Source organism: Teleopsis dalmanni, chromosome 2 (assembly GCF_002237135.1).
Source record: "Teleopsis dalmanni isolate 2A chromosome 2, ASM223713v2, whole genome shotgun sequence".
NCBI lineage: Eukaryota > Metazoa > Arthropoda > Insecta > Diptera > Diopsidae > Teleopsis > Teleopsis dalmanni.
The window spans coordinates 16,976,703-16,994,252 of record NC_051847.1 but is presented as its reverse complement, the minus strand read 5'-3'; the positions used below and the strand labels follow the sequence as shown (position 1 = coordinate 16,994,252).

The window sequence follows — 17,550 nt, the reverse complement described above, 5'->3', positions numbered from 1 at the left end:
CCTTCTTTAAGAGATCCAACAGCGCTGTCAACTTTATAATTAAGAACATAGCCAAGTTTTTTGACTTGCCAGGTTAGTCCCCTTTTACTTGAATGGAACAGCGCACGCTGCCTGTTCACCAGATGTTTGGGACCTCATCCTTTAAGGTGGTTCTTCAGGTGTCATAATGAGACATTACTTGTATTTAAATGAACTTTGGTGCACAAAGCAGCTTACATTTTTATATAAAACGCCTATGAAATTTTGTTTATAAGAAACAACACTGAACACTTTGTTGTTAAGAACTAGACAAATGTCTGCTTACTTTAATTTGTACTTTCCCGCCAATATTGATATTGAATTTTATAGAAACAGAAACTGAATAATCAAGTTCGATAAAATATTTAGACACGCTTCTTTATTTTTAAATTTTTGTTACATATTGCTTTCTGATATCGTATCTTTAAGTCAATCAGACCCCCGAATTTTAATAAATTAATTTTATCAGTTAAATATTAAATATAGTTTTTAATTATTTTTATTGTATTTTATTTTATTATCTAGTGATTTACTAAAATAGTTAAGAATATGACCAAAAGTCTGATATAAAAGCAAAATAATCCAACGATGCAAGACAGTTACTCTCCACGAGTAAAATTGAAATGAAGTGTATTATTTTGGCAACGAGCCTTGCTCTCATTCTAGCAGCGGGCAGTGTTACCGCTGGTGACAGACCCATTTCGGATTGTGTAAGAATTATAAATAAATATATAAGTAAATTATAAATATTTTTCTTAAAATAAATTTTATTTATTTATTTCATAGGGTGAACGTATTCTGGATGATGGATATCCCATGGAAAGACATACCGTCACCACTGAAGATGGTTACATATTAACTATGCATCGCATTCCGTACTCTCCAAAAACCGGTGACGATGGTAATCGACCAGTTGCTTTCCTTATGCACGGTATGTTGAGTTCCTCATCTGATTGGGTTTTAATGGGACCCAATAAGGCTTTGGCTTATATCTTATCCGATGCTGGTTATGATGTTTGGATGGGCAATGCTCGTGGTAACACCTATTCAAAGAAGCATAAGTACTGGCCCACATATTGGCAACTTTTCTGGAATTTCAGTTGGCATGAAATTGGTAAATGTGTTTGTAATTATTTATATATATTTGCAATTAAAAATTTCTTTATTAGGTATCTATGATGTGCCTAATATGATTGATTATGTACTTGAAGAAACTGGTGAATCGCAAGTACAATATGTTGGACACTCTCAGGGTACTACAGTGTATTTAGTTATGATGTCTGAGCGTCCAAAATATAATGATAAAATCAAATCGGCACATTTGTTGGGTCCAGCAGCTTACATGGGTAACATGAAGAGTCCTCTAACTAGAGCATTTGCACCAATTTTAGGACAACCCAATGCCATTGTTGAACTCTGTGGTTCTATGGAATTTATGCCAAGCAATCAATTCAAACAGGATTTGGGTATTGAAATGTGCCAAGCAACCTCACCATTCATTGAATTGTGTGCTAATGAAATCTTCTTAATTGGTGGTTACGACACAGAACAACTGGATCCTGTAAGATCATAACATATACTTTAAAAATTATTTTGCTCGATATGAGAATAATGGTATTTCTTTAATAGGAATTAATTGAACACATTAAGGCTACATCTCCAGCTGGAGCTTCTGTGAACCAAAACATACATTTCTGTCAAGAATACAACTCTAAACGTTTCCGTAAATTTGATTACAGCATTGTACGTAACCCATACGAATATGGCACTATGTATCCACCAAATTACAAGCTTAAAAACGCTAAAGCTCCAGTACTGTTGTACTATGGTGCTAACGATTGGATGTGTGATGTTTCTGATGTTCGACAATTGCGTGATGAATTACCAAATATGCAATTGGACTATTTGGTGCCATTCGCTAAATGGGCTCATCTGGATTTCATTTGGGGTACCGAAGCTAAGAAATATGTTTATGACAAAGTATTGGAGGAAATGGAACAATATGAATAGATTATTTGATTTATATAATAAATATTGAAAAAGTAATTCATAATATTTTATTTTATAATTTGACCATTTTTTGTATATCTATTGTAGTGTCATTTACGATTCGTACGATATTGAATTGCAAAATGAAAGGGAAATGATTGACATGCTTTCATAATATAGTTAATAGATTATTGTAAAATGTTCAGCAATTTAATTTATTAGTGCAAATCGAAGTACAAATGTTTGTATATATTTAAAGAAATTAAAAAGGTGCAAATGCTTCTATAACGCTAATATTATTCTCGTGATATTATATCGAATAAGTTGACCTTCTCTACCTCACTTAGAGTAGGTGAATGACAATCTATTGTAAACGTAATTCTACTAGGCAGAACCTAGATAGAAGTGACAAAACAAGTGGCAGTGCCATTGGTCAGTGGACTCAACTAGAAATGGAAAAGCTGCAAGAAAGAAAAGAAAAAAGAACTAAATAGTTACTTTGCAAATACACAGGCCTGGCAAGATTAAAACATTTCGCTATGGAAGTTTAGGAACTCAAGTGAATGGCGACCATCCACGCAGAGCTTCAAGCGTAGCTCTTCAAAAAAAATTTTCTTTATCAATTGCGGAGTTTGTTTTATAAATGAAAAATTTTATGCCCGTGATTGTGGTATCAAAACGGTGCCTATGCACTACTTGGATGATAAGAGAAAGCTTTACCACCCAAACAAATATATGCCATGCTTAACACACCGGTAGGGATAAAAGGTGAGAATTAGTTTAGATTAAAATAACCTAAAAACTATAAAAGACGATGTAGTAAGAATATTACGAAAATTAGCAGGATTGGAATAATCTGATTAGTATAAAAATGGTTATGGTGAGAAGAGTGAGTTATGCGGATATTTCTATTTTAGTGAAACACTTTTTAATCATAACCGCGTTTTTATGTATGTATGCATGAACTACATACATATGCATATGTTCATAATTTTTAAATTCTTAAATAATTACATATAAATATTATTAGTTTTTTATTATAGAAATAATTTATTTTGCAAAATACTACAGTAACAGTAAAGTGTAAACGATAAGAAATAAAAATATATATCTTATATCAAATAAATATATTTACAAATGAAATGGAATAATATATATAAGTATATATAAGATAATAAGAATATATTTACGTTTCAACCGGTAAATATTATACTACAAAAGTATTATCTGTATCAAAAAAAAAACATTTTAATTAAGTTTATGAATTCATTTCATGCCTATCGACTTTAATCTTCAAGCAAAGCAGGTGGTCAAACCGTGGTAGACGGTTCTCTCAGTGCGCCCCAAGTACTTTCTTTTAGTTTGATAAAATTTCAATTTAAAATTGTTATAGATAATAATATAAACAAAAATCTATATTTAGATATTTTATAGTTTTTCTAGAAACTACTTATAGCAAAAAACAAAAATAATTTTTAATTTGTCTGTGCAATTTGAACAATAACATATTGAGATTTTAATCACTGAAGTTTAGTGTTTTTTTATTTTATATTTCTACACAAAAGTGTTGATATTTATGATATAAGTTTTTTGTTAATCAAGTAGAACCCTTCACAAATATATTTTTATATACCCGATAAATTTGAACTTTAAAAAGTAATATTGAATAATTACTCCAATTTTTTAAATAGATATTTATATTTGTTTACTTTTCCTTAACTTCTGCATGCAACTCATGGTTCTCATTATTATCACCTTTGTGTATTATACACTTAATATCATAAAGTCCTGGTTTCATGAATTTCATAATTTTAGACTCTTTGAGTGGATAATTGTTAAGCTGATATTTCTGTTTTGGTAACGGACACGTCTCTGGCGTAGGTGCATTAGAATAATTTTTTAAGGAATCATAGAAAAAATTCTTGTAATGACTTTTTAAAAAATCACATATCCCTTTAGCTGATAATTTATAAATTAATTTCGTATCCTTAAATGCTTGACATTCAATCTGTAATGCAACAAATTGAAATTATAATATATAATTTGTTTGCAGTTATATTTATATAAACTTACCGTATCATCATTGGTTAATTCGACTAATAGGTTCACCGAGGCGCTAATTTTGTCTACTCCTTTTTGAAAATCAAGTTTAAATAAATTACTTTTTTTTGCATCTCCTTTGTACTCTAACGAAATTTCATAATTCTTCACATCTTCAGTAGAACATTTATTAAACAATAAAAGTCCACAGAAAAGGATGATTGAAATATAGCCTCTGAAGAAAACACTCATTTTTCCGAAATGAACAGTTAAAACAACGATAGTCTTATGATCCGAATGGAATAATTCAAACCTTTTTAAATAATTAATTTGCATGTCAAAATTGTTGACAGATTTAATTAATTATATAATTAATAAACGGAAATTGTTGACAACTTATTTGATTTTAAAGTTAAAAATTTTAATTGTTTATTCATAAACAAAGGCAATTAAATAATAATGACACAATTAAATAAATAATGACACTATCAAATTAATAATGACACAATTAATTAATAAATAAAATAGATAAAGCACGTAATTAAAGTATTTAATATCATAATGGGGTATTTAGATGTGAGTTCCTGTGGCCCAGCCATGCAAATAAATTGTAGTAAAATTGAGCAGGTTTTCTCCTTGACGTATCTCTGGGCGTTGCTGCAGATGATCAAACCAACGAGAAAGATTTAAGTAGTTTTCCTTATCAATAGGCGAAAGAGATTTCTGAAAGAGAAAGATTATATTATTATTTATAATATATATTAATTATTTAATAAAGTAATTAATATAAAAACTTAATTACTTTTTCTGAACCCAAAAACCATATAAATATTTTTTAATATAGTATAATTATTAACATTGTTATTTATGCAGAGATCTGCTTGCAATGTTTTTCTCTCTTTACTCTGTTATTTATCAACTATATTACCAACATATCCCAATTCTTGTACATATATTATTTGTTAATATCACTCTATAAAGCATAAATTTCAGTTAAGTTTAGAAACACAAAAAAACAAAAGACAATAAATTAACAAAATTGCAACGATGAAATCTTATGCATAACTCACTTAGATGACTTGTGTGACAGGCCATTGAAAATTACCTCAAAAGGGTTTAATACCGTAAGATGTCCCACGGAGGGCATTTGAATTTTATATATCGCATTTGATGGCAAGATCATAAAACGTATAACTATGTACGAATAATGCGAAGTTAGGCTAATTTAAGTGCCCGTAACCCAAATATGCGATTAAATTTAAATATAAAAATTGTTAATATATACACCTTAAATTTTTATAAAAACTGTAGGATCTCTTCGTAAGAGCAACGGAATAATTTTACTACCCTAAATTGTATACTTTAAGTTACTTGCATGATTGTGGCTAACAATTATTATGTCTTAAAAATATAAAATTTTACGCAGAATTTTATTTTTTCCAACTTACCACTAAGTCATATATTGCATAAAAAACAGCCAAATCTGCAAGAGTTATGAAGTGTCCTACTAAATATGACTTGCATAGGAACAATTTATTAAAATCTCTTAATAATCCTTGTGCTACATGCTTGTCTTTAGATCCTGGTGCTACATACAAAACAGCAAACTCAATCCATTGATACACTTGGGCTTCGATTTCACGTGTTGCACAACTGTTTTGTGCAGTTTCTGATTTTGATTCCTTTGCCAATGCGTTAAGAATAGTGGCAAAACCAGTAACTTTTTTGTTATCAATATTTGTACGTGTAACAACCTTTAAATTTACAATATTGATTAACTTTAAAATAAATTTAATTGTAACAACTAACCTTTTCTTCGTTGAGTGTCACCTTACCAGCAGGCACACCAAGACAATTGGCTATTTTAGTAATTGCATCTACGTCACACATATTTATTTTAATTAACTAAGTATATGATGATATATATTTTTATATTCAATAATAATTTTATATTAAATGTTAAAATTATATTTATGACGGCTTTTTAACACACCGTCTATTGGAAAACAGTTGTTTGACAGTTGATACAGCGAGATATTAAAGCAAATTATGGAGGTTAGAAATTTTGTAAAAATGTGGTAAGTAACTTTAGCACAGTGGTGAGTTATAATAACTTATGTAGTTTTATTTATACGTTAATAGTTGGCTTGAAAAAACGAGTACAACTAAATGTTTATATTTTAAAATTATACACAATAAAAAAATTTTGAAATAGTATTTGAAATGATATAGTTAGTATAATTTAAAACTAATTATAGTATATTATCAGTGCATATCTCTTCATTCAAAATGTTTGCTTTTCAGTATTTCAAAGAACACATGGTACAATTATCATTTGGACATAATTTAAAGGATTTTTGAATTGAATCCCTATTATTTAAGTTTACTTATTAAGAACTGTACTAACATTTTATATAATAAAAAGTATTAAGATTATAATAGACAACATAAACAAGTAATTGTACTAAGGTCATCAATATATTAATTTCTTAATTTATATATAAAAAGTATTATGAACTCAAAACTGATTTTTATAACAATATAGAATAAATTATAACATAAATTTCATATCAATTGTATATAAAGAAATCCATTTTAATATTAATTTTGTGATCTGGGACTTGCAGAATTATGACTTTTGGTTAAAGCTTCAAATGTAATGTCGTATTGTAATAGAAAAATAAATAGTGTAGAGATGGCCACAAGTAACTAGAAAATTTGAAAAAATATATATTAATGATTTGGCATGCATAAATCAATAATATAGATATATCATTAATGAAATAAGTTGTTAAATTACTGAAGTTATAAAATTCATGTTTAGCTCTGCAACTCCACAAGCAACGTTACTTCTAGTATTAACAACTAATTGAAGTACAAAATGAGTAATCTAAAATTAAAAAAAAAATTATAAACATTTAATATACGATGATACATACGATGATACAAATAAATAATATTATTTGAAATTAAATCAATTTGAAATGTGTAATGTTATAATTACAGATATCACAATTCATAAGTATAAAGGTAATTTTAAAATACATATTTAATTTTTATATGTTAATATATAATAAATATGTTTTTTACATTACAATAAACAACATTACAGTTACATTTTTAATCACCTTAAATATATATAAAAGTGTTATATATATATATTAGCACATACCGTTTCCTCAATTTCCTCATTTTCAATATAAATATCATTTAATAAAAGAGCTGTATTATTTTTCTAGAAAAATAATTATTAAAAAATATAATTTACATTATTGGATAACCTATATTTTTACCTCTTTTTGTATGCAGTGATTATAGTACAAAATCAAAAACATTTTCCCAATATGCATGAAAGTCCAAATCACAGAGTACAATGTCCAAGCAAGATCAGAATTTTCAACTTTATCCATATACTTGTATATCAAAAAAATATTAATACTTATATTCATAAATGATCCAATATAGACTAATAGCACAGATTGCGCAAATGAATCGTTTACACTTTTATATAATTGTTCCAGAGTTGAGTATAAAGAACGTAAGATATGTAAGTCCTCATGCAAAGTTGATGGATCCAGTGATTTTTTAGATAATTTTAAGGATAAAATTTGATTTAAATTATTAGCTCTTAAAGCAATGGCATATAAAAGCCCATAATATTGCAACAAGGATATATGTAAGACGTTATTTGGTAATACATAAACAATCGTACTATATAGAAAATTTAGTAAAATAGATGAACTATAGTAAAAATCTATAATTGTAGTTAAGATCGTATGTAACAATATTAGCAATAAATGCTTGTTAAGGAATTTTCTGAATAGTTTAAAATTCGGATATACATTGTAAACTGTGACTTGTTCATCAAAATTAATGATGATGTGTAGAAAATTTTGAAATTTATGACGTCCATAGTAGCTGCCAATTATTATTTGTAATACATGCACTAGGTACACAATATATTCAGAAAAATAAAGAGGTTTCTGTACCGTAGGTAGATCGATATTGGATTCTGTATAGTGTATATAAATGCAAAATGTTAGAGCAGCGTAGATAACAAAACACCAAGATATATGAAGACTGTTCCAAACTCTATCACGAAACGTATCTATATTCTGTTGTGGACGATGTACACCAAACGGCGCGGTCATAAATATTTCGCACAGTATTAGAAAATAACCAATTGCTTTATATAGTTTTGTTTCCAAATTTCTAGTTATTGGAATAATAATGGGTGTTATTTTGAAAACTTTATTATTTTGTTTCATTTGCGTCTTCGAAGGGAATATTTTCATATTGATTGGTGAATATTTCTAAAATTCTGTTTTTAAATTAAAAAAAAAAAGGATTTATAATATATTATATATTATATAAAATATTATAAAGATATATATGTATATGCAAGATGGCCCACTTGAACTGCGACTTTCAAGAATATAATATTTTAATTAAAAATCAAATTAAATTAAATCAACAGAAAAATTATTTGTTAAATTTTAGTTAATAAAAATAATCAAATTTTTTGAATTCAAACTTTTCTATATGGCCGTCTTGAGTTATGACTCTGATTAGGTGGACAAATGAGTCAACTATACGTGAATCTATACGTGGAGTCTTAATCCATTTCAAGCATAGGTGCTTTCTTGAACACTTCAGCACTCTGGTTTTTTTGTGTTAACCGTAACCGAAAAAAATATCGTATACTAAAATGTCCAGCACAGTCACATCTGGTGATTTTGAAAATTACTATGAAGTCGATCTATGCTATTCACTCTATATTATTGTCAATTGGGGCGTACTCTCTGTAACGGTGCATAATCTTCTTGATATATTTATTCTTCCTCTCATCTAAATGTTTATTTGCTTAGGATTTAGCAGTACATAACATTGACTTCACGGTCCAAAAACAGTGACGCAGAGCAACCAAAGACTGTCATAACTTTCCAAACGATTTTCTAATGATCTCTCTGTTAAACGCGATAATTTGTTTAAATATTGTTAATTATGAAAATTTTGCTCATCAACGGAAAAGGTTCGTTACAGCTTTATGGAGCTTAGTTTTGTTTCAAACATGAACGAAATCTTGTCGGTTATGTAGCAATAAGGTGTCATTTCAAGGTCGTTTCGCTGCATTAGTGATCCACAAATGACCCGCTGTGCGGATTTTAATTCGGTCGTCAAATTTCCGAACCCCAAATAAGGTTTTTTTAACATTGTCACATTCAGTTTCACTATAGTTTTGTGACTTGGGACACGAAAGATTAGTTCAGATTAAGATGTTTGGGAGGTCTAACAATGTCCACTCTTGGAAGGAAAGCTAATAATCATCAACTTAAACGCATATTTGCCACCAGTTTGAAAGCTTAAACAGGTTGGTTGATTACAGTTCAATTGGTCCACTCTTTATTAGGAAACTTAAATCTTTTATTTTAATACTTACCAGTGAAAACTCCCACAGTAGATGAAAATGAGAAGAACCAGTGTTCTCTTCGGATTTGTAGCACTAAGTAAATTAATTATTGCTTATTTACAACTAATATACAGCTAGAAGTTGATATACTTAAACAATTAATTCGTAATTAAATATCTCTTAAACTCATACTCATTACAAAAACTAATTAGTAAATTAATTAATTTTTAATAGAAATTTATATTCAAATGCACTTTAATTGGACAATTAAATACAACAATATCGAGAATAATATTAAATGGTTATATTCTAATAGAGCCAACGTCTATAAAAATGTATGTCAAATGTCAAAAATGAATTATTCTTTTAACATAAATTTATATTAGAAGATGAGTCTTACGAAGTTAAATAAAGAATCCGATGGAAATGGTGCGTTCAATAAATTTTTGGGACTTGTAAAAAAACTAATCTTGGTTTGTCAATTTTTTTGCGTTACACCACTTTTGACTGTGAACAGTAATAATCCTACAAGCATATCCATGCGTGTACATCATATTTGGTGCTTGACGATATTACTTTATATATACATTATAAACTATATGCAAGCTTCCACGATTAGAGCAAGCTACACAACTGTTGAAAAGGGTTTATATCTCAGTGAGTTTTTGACCAACTGCATAATTATAACTTGTACCGTCAGTAGTGCATATTACTATGCCGAATTCTACAAAATAATACCAATTAAAATATCAAAAATCTATAAAGAGTTGCAGTCTTATCTACCTCAACAATCCAGTAATATGGGAGCGTTATATATTGTGCTGCATACAGAGTTACTTTGCTTGGTGTGGTCAATATGTGGCTTTATTTTCTGTTGCTGTGCTATAGATCTTATCTATTCGGATTATAATATTTTATTATCTATTCGTAGTTCTAGTGCGTATAATGTACCAAATCTGATAATTTCATTAAGCTTGGGTCAATATTGGTTAGCGTTGCGCTTTATACAATTGCTACACAAACGTGTGAATGAAATATTACAGAATACAAGCAAACCTAGGTCTTTGAGATTAAATATAAATACGGATGTTTGTGTAACTACTATCGGTAGGGATATAACTAATAATTGGTATGAAACTGAATATCCTATAAATAAAAGAAACAAGAGACTTTCATCATCGCAGTTTGAAGTTATAAAGAAAATGCGTAGAGTTTACTCTGATTTGAATGACATTTTGGCTAATGTGACAACAGCTTACGAACTCGTCATACTATTGAACTTTTTGGGTTCGTTCTTAGACTTAGCAATTGAATATTTTGCGGTTTATAAATTCTTCGATAAACCCCATATATATGGTTTGGCTTTATTCCTTTATAAAGTCATTTGGCTTGTATTACATACTGGACGCATATTTTTTGTACTAATACCGAATAATGGGGTTATAGCTGAAGTATGTGGTATTATTTATAATACTTGCAAATATAATATATAATACTTGTAATATTTTTTTTCCCCCAGAAATGTATTACTTATTATACTTTGAATCAGTTAACTGTATATTCAAAGAAAATGGAACACATTGTAAATAGATTTCTTCTTCAATTGTTAGTCCAAAACCCAAACCAGTCAGTGTGTGGTATTTTTGATTTGAATCTAATTTTCTTAGGTGGTGTAAGTATGAATTAAATTCGAAATATATTCACAAAATGAACTTTTATTTCTTATAGATAACGAATGCTTTAGCCATTTATACAATATTTTTAATACAAATTGATTTGGGAAACGAATCTCTGATAGGAACGTACCAAAATGGAACTACTACTATTAATACAAAGAACTAGAGGAAATAACTATATACGACAATGAACACATATATCTTTGTAATATGTTATATATAAATAAATAAAAAGGAAAATTCAGTACAATATTAATATTAAAAACAATGTGTATTAGGCAGGCACGAAGTCATATGTGTCTTAAGGTGCTGAAGTACAACACTCCACCGCCCAAAATAAATCGCAAAGCTGTATTTATATATATGTATATATATTATTAATGCATCATGATTGTTTAATAAGATCATGAATAAAATTTTTTAATTATTGTAATTATCCAGGATTCGCCTCGGAGTAAATTTCTGGCCTATCTATGAGTATAAACCATTGTTATTACCATTATTCTAGAGACTTAGTCCAATAAATAAATCGTTTCCACTTGTTGATATTAAAGCCGCATAGTCTTCACCTCCCAAGAATTAAAATTTTTTGATTTTCAGTTATTAGCAATAAAAAAAGCTCAGTATATATAATAAAAAGAAAACAAAAAATAATAATAAAAAAGTGTTGCTTAACTGGACTGAAAACAGTAAATAAAATCGTAAGGATAACGTATACAAAAAATATAAATATTTCAATCACAATTGCTGTCATAAAACTACATATATATTACATTAAATCATTTAGGATTGATTTTACTTTCTAGCTTAGATGGACATAGCCCACTAAGTATTAAGCCTCTTGCTCTAATCTCTCTCTCTTGATTACTGGAATGGGGTTGTATCCCCTGGACGCGGCTGTAATATTCCATATTCATTCCGAAGAGATGGTTTTAGTGGGTTTTAGAGGGATTGAATTTTCGTTTACTTGTTGTTTAAACAATAGTTCTCTTTGAATATGATTTTTTTTCTAAATATACATATTAATATTAAATAATTAATACTTTCTGACGTATTTTTTTAAAATATACATAATTACATATATTTTTTAATAAAAATACTTCATACGTCTTTCAATACTGTAGCCATAGGTATGGTTTAAGTTAAATACATATTCCTTGACGTCAGTACATAATTTTTTTTAGTATATGATAAAAAAAATTTAATATTTATTTTAATATTACATGTATAAGCATATACACAGTTATATATATATGTTAATTGAACTTTTTTTTATAGACAGTGAAATTCGCTACAGCATTTTGCCCGTGGTAGATATACTAGAAAATATTTTTCTTGGCAGTGTTTTTACCATATATTGTGGGGCTGGGTCCCTTAATCCCGCCTGTTTAAGATATTCATTTTTGGTGAGATCCTGGCTGTACTCGTTTCAGTTATGGTATCATAGTTTGAATGGAGAAAAATATTTTTTAAAAACAATTTTTAAAACCCTAAAATTATTTTTAAAAATACCCTTCTATTAAATGTCCAGTTTTTATAATTTTTTAACCACCATTTAGTACACAGTACAGCTAAAATCAAATATGCACCGCTAGCATTAATCTCACTTATGCAGTAGGCTTTATAACGATGCATAAATCAATTGCAACCCTGTCTTTAATAATGCGTTTTAATTATGGAATAGTTAAGTTTTATTGAAATTTTGTGGGACCAATGAGTGAATAATGAATAAAAAAACTGAATTATTTATTAAGGAAATTAAATACTTTTTTATACAAAACCGGTACTAACTTTTACTTACGGAAAAGAAAATAATTTAATTGTCTCATTCATTTTCAAACCATCATTAATCAAAACTTTAGGATGTTTGACGCTCGTATCTCGGCAGTTAAAAATTAATTAATTTTATTTTCATATTGTGGTGGTATTTAATATCTAGTAAATTGGTGTGAATATTTTAATGATATAGAAATGGTCAAGAAAGGAATACCTAAAAGCCGTCCGATTCTTTTACTAAGTAAACATTTACTGGTGTGTCAACTATTCTGTGTAACGCCTCCTCTCAATTGGAAGAGCAAACAGAAAAGCCTTATTGTGCGTTCACATAAGATTTGGTGTGGCATTATTTTGTGTTATATATATGTAGTAAGCTATTTACAGGCTACATCTTTGAGAGAATATTTCACTGTGGAAAAGATCTTGTACTTAAGTGAATTCATTACCAATTGTGGCATAGTTACTTGCATTGTAATAAGTTCTTATTACTATGTCGAACAATACGAGAGTGTACCAAGAAAACTATTAGATATAAACAAACAGTTGAAAACCTTTTATAATGTATTTTATGGAGGTCCTACAATATTTCGGAAAATATATAAAGAACTAAAGATTTTATTGTGGTTTATATTACCTTTTGTGATATGCTGTTTTGTGACGGATTTCTTCTATAGCAATCGCAGGGTGTTATGTGCTATACGTAGCTCGGGTGCTTATATATTACCCAATATTATGATATCGCTAAATTTGTTGCAATATTCATTTGTTATGCGTTTTATATGTCTACTTCATCAGCAAATAAATAAGATATTGCAAACGATTGCAGAAGCTACACCTAATAAAGTTGTGACGTCAATTGGATTGCATTTATATAATTTAGATTTAACCGCTTGGCTGAAGACAGAATTTTCAAGCTATAGGCAAGAAAGGCGGACTTCGTTTGAGATTCTGAAAATTATGCATAATATTTATTCTAAACTAAATGCTTTATTATTTGAATTCAACAAATTTTTTGAATTAATATTATTGCTTAATATGGTAGCATCATTTCTGGACTTATCCATCGAATATTATGCAGTCTATAAATTCTTTGATAGACCAGAACAGCACACAACAGCATTATTTGTGTATGAAATATTATGGCTTATTTTGCATTCTGGTCGTATTTTATTCATTCTAAATATGAATCATGCTATCATCTATGAGGTAAAAGATAAATATTTTAATATATATAATCCATTTTGTTTAATTTTCAATTTGCAGAAATGTGAAACTAGTTTTATACTAAGCAAAATGCTACCGAATGATGTACGTTTGGAACATATTATCAATAAATTTCTATTACAGAATATGCAAAAGCAAACTCCTACCGCCTGTGGTATTATTGATTTGGATCTATTGATTTTAGGCGCAGTAAGTTTTTCTTCAACTTTTCCCTCCATTATAGTCATCCTACCCATCATTACAGATAGCGGCAGCGTTAGCTACTTGCATAATTTTTTTAATACAAATGGATTTAAGCAATGAATCCTTGGTCGGCCTTTTAGTGAATAGAACAACCTGAATTACATCAGTACTAATCTATAGTTTTTATTCTTATAGTAAAATTTAACAATAAACGATAATATATCAATAAATATTATTCCTTAACTAAATGTACAATCTTAATGGATTTTGTACTTCTTTGTTATATTTTATTTTATTCTTCTTCACGTGCATGAATATTTTATCCTTACACATTTATCCATAGAGTTGTGAAGCAAGCAGTTATTACTACTCGAATTCGTGGGTTAATATGGTCCGTTGCGGAAATATATTGAACCATATATATCAACTGTTGAAATTATTTATAATAAAACTTCTACATAATTTGCGAAATTTTTATTATGTGGTTAAGGTGTTCTACATATGGTTTCGAGAAAAAGCATATTTATTTGCTATAGATGCGGGTCGGGAAACTGGAATCTTAGCCATAACGCTAATAGCTAACAGAAGTTTGCATATCTTCGAGAGGTAATTTAATTTGTGATTTGCTTTCAAATATTACATTAATTTCTAAGTAATAATAGCTTAACAACTTCGTCAGTATTTTTAATCTTAAGTTTTACATATATTCGCGATCTTAAATTTCCTCTACCGAAATAAATGATAGATCTATGTTAGATCTAACAAAAATTTATTTATTAGTAAATTCTTTCATAAAATTAAAGATTAAAGATTATGCTCGTATAAATTTACGAGCATAACTGTAACGTATAATATGATTTCAGAGGTCTATGGTTTGTGATGATAGTGATTTGTATATATTATGTGATTAATGTTAGCAGTTTACAATTTTTGCGTTATGTCACCTCTCCGACTGTTGTTTCCGTGGATCGAGATTATCGTGGTTGGACTGGAATGCTGCCGGCAGTGACGCTTTGTTATTATGATCATGTGGATGCCTACAAAGCAAATGAATATATACAAAATGTTTGGAATGTGTCTATAGTCGACGAAGACTATTTTTATTATATGGATTTTTTGTATGCAGTGGTAAATGCTACTGCTGCAAACTATGTGGATCTCGCACGTTTCGCAGAAAATGAGAGATTCGATGAAGTGAATCTGTTAGACTTAATACATGCTATAGATAAACCATTTGAACAGGTACTAAGCAGTTTTGATGCTAATTTCGAAATACAGGTGTTACCAGTTATGACAGAACGTGGACTATGTTATGCTATAAACTCGCCAATGTCAAAGATTTTAACCGGCAGGTGCGATATAAGTAGATTACTTTTGTTAGAGATTAATTACATCGTAAAACTATTCATTAATTTCTTAATTATAGTAAAATAACTTATAAGGATTTAAGGCAACCACTAACTTGTCAGTACGGTAAACAGCAGTGCTATATAAAAATGGATCTTTTTGAAAGTACTGGGACGGTATTTATACAAATTTAAAATATTTTTAAATCATATCTTTGAATTTCTTAATATAATGGTATTTTACAGATCGATGTACATTCGCCACTTGAAGTATCAGCTACCGATGCTAGTGTAATCTCTTTACATAAATCAGATGAAATAATCGCTTCGTATAAGGTACATGAAACAGTGTAAGTACTTTTTACGATAAGGTCTAAAAAGAAGTTAGTAAAGATATAACAATCCTTCTTAGTGCTTCAGCAAATTTAAGAGCTTTGAATGTGGAACAAAGAAAATGTGTATTTTATGATGAAGAAACATCACAACTTAAAGTAAGATTATAATTCACAGTATATAGTTAGTATTTAATAATAATATTTTTATAGGTTTACAGTAAAACCCTTTGCCTAGTACGATGTCGTGCTGTTATGGCTTTGGAAATGTGCAACTGCGTGCCATTCTTTTATCCTTTTGTGGGCAAGTATATTAATGATCTTAATTTAGTTATAAAGTGGATGTATTATAAAGTTTGTTGTAGAAGGACCTAGTTGCAGTCCCGCAGGTTTCGAATGTCTACTAGATTTTAAGTGGCCAATATGGGCTTTACATATTTGCAAATGTCCAAGCACTTGTGCTGAAATTGAATACACCGTACAAACCGTCAAGAAGAGCTCATGGTAATTTTAAATAAAAAACATTAATGAATAAATTAATATAAAATAATCATTAAGGGGAATAAAAGCTAACGAGGATGGTTCTAAAAGTGACTCAGCAACTTCCAGTTTTCGTTGGGATCTTATACCACCAAAAGTGCGTTTTCGCAGAGATGTGGTATTCGGCTTAGAAGACTTATTAGGTAAAATTGTATTATCAAAAATAATTATCAGTTTATCAAACGAAATTTTACAGTTTCATTCGGTGGTGCTTTAGCATTATTTTTGGGCTTTAGTATTATGTCTATAATTAAACTGGGTTATGTATTAACATATCATACTTTAAAAAACTTCTATGATTTTTTTATTAATTTTCCGAAAATGAATCAACAATATTTAGAAAGCCGAAACTCACAGACAATCCAAACAATCCAAAAAGTGAACCTATCGAAGCCTAATAATAATTTTTCAAAACGTAGTTCCACTCAACCAAATAGAGAAATTAATAGTGAAAGTAACAATGTGGATAATGCAAATTTAAACGAAACAATGAGTTTACCTGAATTTGAATACTTGAATTAATATATCTTCATGTTATATAGTATAAGCCCTATTAACATTTTCTAAATTTTTCAGTACCGTAGAGACACTGCTTGAAGTTTTGTAGTTTTCTTGCACCATTACACGTATTTCACCTCTAATTAAACTTGAAAAATTAATATACTTATGTCATTATATTTATTTTTTGTTTAACATATTAAATAAAAAAAAATTTAAAGTTTTAATATATTTAATGCATATATTTGTAAATGTTTAGCATTCAATTATAAATATATTTTCTAATTCAGACAGAACTATTAACTGTGGGTAGCTGTGGGTAGTGCAAGGATATATTTAAATAAAAATTTATACTATGTTTACACTTAGACTTATCACACCTCTTTAGCACATTTTTATATGAATTTACTATGGACTCTGTATGAAAAATAGCATATATTGCTGCATATTTATTAAGTTAAATACATTAGTCACAGCAAAGTATAGTAAAAGTTTCCTCATTTTAATATTTACGTTAA

At 28.7% G+C, this 17,550-nt stretch overlaps 5 protein-coding genes across 5 annotated transcripts in view; 2 read left to right on the top strand and 3 right to left on the bottom strand.

The window, feature by feature from the left end:
* LOC119686454 (serine-threonine kinase receptor-associated protein-like) overlaps positions 1-17,550 on the bottom strand; it is a 269,963-nt gene that overhangs the window by 208,107 nt on the left and 44,306 nt on the right. The window lies entirely within an intron of this gene.
* LOC119686451 (lipase 3) lies at positions 617-2,064 on the top strand. Its single transcript, XM_038101034.1, has 4 exons — positions 617-728; positions 805-1,132; positions 1,188-1,579; positions 1,648-2,064. The coding sequence occupies exons 1-4, from the start codon at positions 642-644 to the stop codon at positions 2,026-2,028; spliced, it is 1,188 nt and encodes a 395-aa protein (XP_037956962.1). The 5' UTR covers positions 617-641; the 3' UTR covers positions 2,029-2,064.
* On the bottom strand, positions 3,678-4,373 carry LOC119686459. The gene is made up of 2 exons (XM_038101043.1): positions 4,081-4,373; positions 3,678-4,015 (listed from the first exon to the last, which is right to left on the bottom strand). The coding sequence occupies exons 1-2, from the start codon at positions 4,297-4,299 to the stop codon at positions 3,713-3,715; spliced, it is 522 nt and encodes a 173-aa protein (XP_037956971.1). The 5' UTR covers positions 4,300-4,373; the 3' UTR covers positions 3,678-3,712.
* Positions 4,534-6,016, bottom strand: LOC119686458 (eukaryotic translation elongation factor 1 epsilon-1-like). The gene is made up of 3 exons (XM_038101042.1): positions 5,857-6,016; positions 5,496-5,801; positions 4,534-4,770 (listed from the first exon to the last, which is right to left on the bottom strand). The coding sequence occupies exons 1-3, from the start codon at positions 5,935-5,937 to the stop codon at positions 4,618-4,620; spliced, it is 540 nt and encodes a 179-aa protein (XP_037956970.1). The 5' UTR covers positions 5,938-6,016; the 3' UTR covers positions 4,534-4,617.
* LOC119681574 (sodium channel protein Nach-like) lies at positions 14,092-17,056 on the top strand. Its single transcript, XM_038094813.1, has 11 exons — positions 14,092-14,115; positions 14,173-14,322; positions 14,807-14,922; positions 15,180-15,668; positions 15,743-15,839; positions 15,909-16,012; positions 16,075-16,153; positions 16,208-16,298; positions 16,360-16,498; positions 16,553-16,677; positions 16,731-17,056. The coding sequence occupies exons 1-11, from the start codon at positions 14,092-14,094 to the stop codon at positions 17,054-17,056; spliced, it is 1,740 nt and encodes a 579-aa protein (XP_037950741.1).

Excerpts from the sequence above, each read along its gene's own strand:
- LOC119686458 (XM_038101042.1), bottom strand. The coding sequence starts at position 5,937 with ATGTGTGACGTAGATGCAATTACTAAAATAGCCAATTGTCTTGGTGTG. Across the intron at positions 5,802-5,856 it reads TGACACTCAACGAAGAAAAG|GTTGTTACACGTACAAATAT; the intron begins GTTAGTTGTTAC and ends GTAAATTTAAAG. Across the intron at positions 4,771-5,495 it reads ATGCAATATATGACTTAGTG|AAATCTCTTTCGCCTATTGA; the intron begins GTAAGTTGGAAA and ends TTTCTCTTTCAG.
- LOC119686451 (XM_038101034.1), top strand. The coding sequence starts at position 642 with ATGAAGTGTATTATTTTGGCAACGAGCCTTGCTCTCATTCTAGCAGCG. Across the intron at positions 1,133-1,187 it reads TTTCAGTTGGCATGAAATTG|GTATCTATGATGTGCCTAAT; the intron begins GTAAATGTGTTT and ends TTTCTTTATTAG. Across the intron at positions 1,580-1,647 it reads ACACAGAACAACTGGATCCT|GAATTAATTGAACACATTAA; the intron begins GTAAGATCATAA and ends TTTCTTTAATAG.
- LOC119686459 (XM_038101043.1), bottom strand. The coding sequence starts at position 4,299 with ATGAGTGTTTTCTTCAGAGGCTATATTTCAATCATCCTTTTCTGTGGA. Across the intron at positions 4,016-4,080 it reads AATTAACCAATGATGATACG|ATTGAATGTCAAGCATTTAA; the intron begins GTAAGTTTATAT and ends GTTGCATTACAG.
- LOC119681574 (XM_038094813.1), top strand. The coding sequence starts at position 14,092 with ATGAATCATGCTATCATCTATGAG. Across the intron at positions 14,116-14,172 it reads ATCATGCTATCATCTATGAG|AAATGTGAAACTAGTTTTAT; the intron begins GTAAAAGATAAA and ends TTCAATTTGCAG. Across the intron at positions 15,669-15,742 it reads TCAAAGATTTTAACCGGCAG|TAAAATAACTTATAAGGATT; the intron begins GTGCGATATAAG and ends TCTTAATTATAG.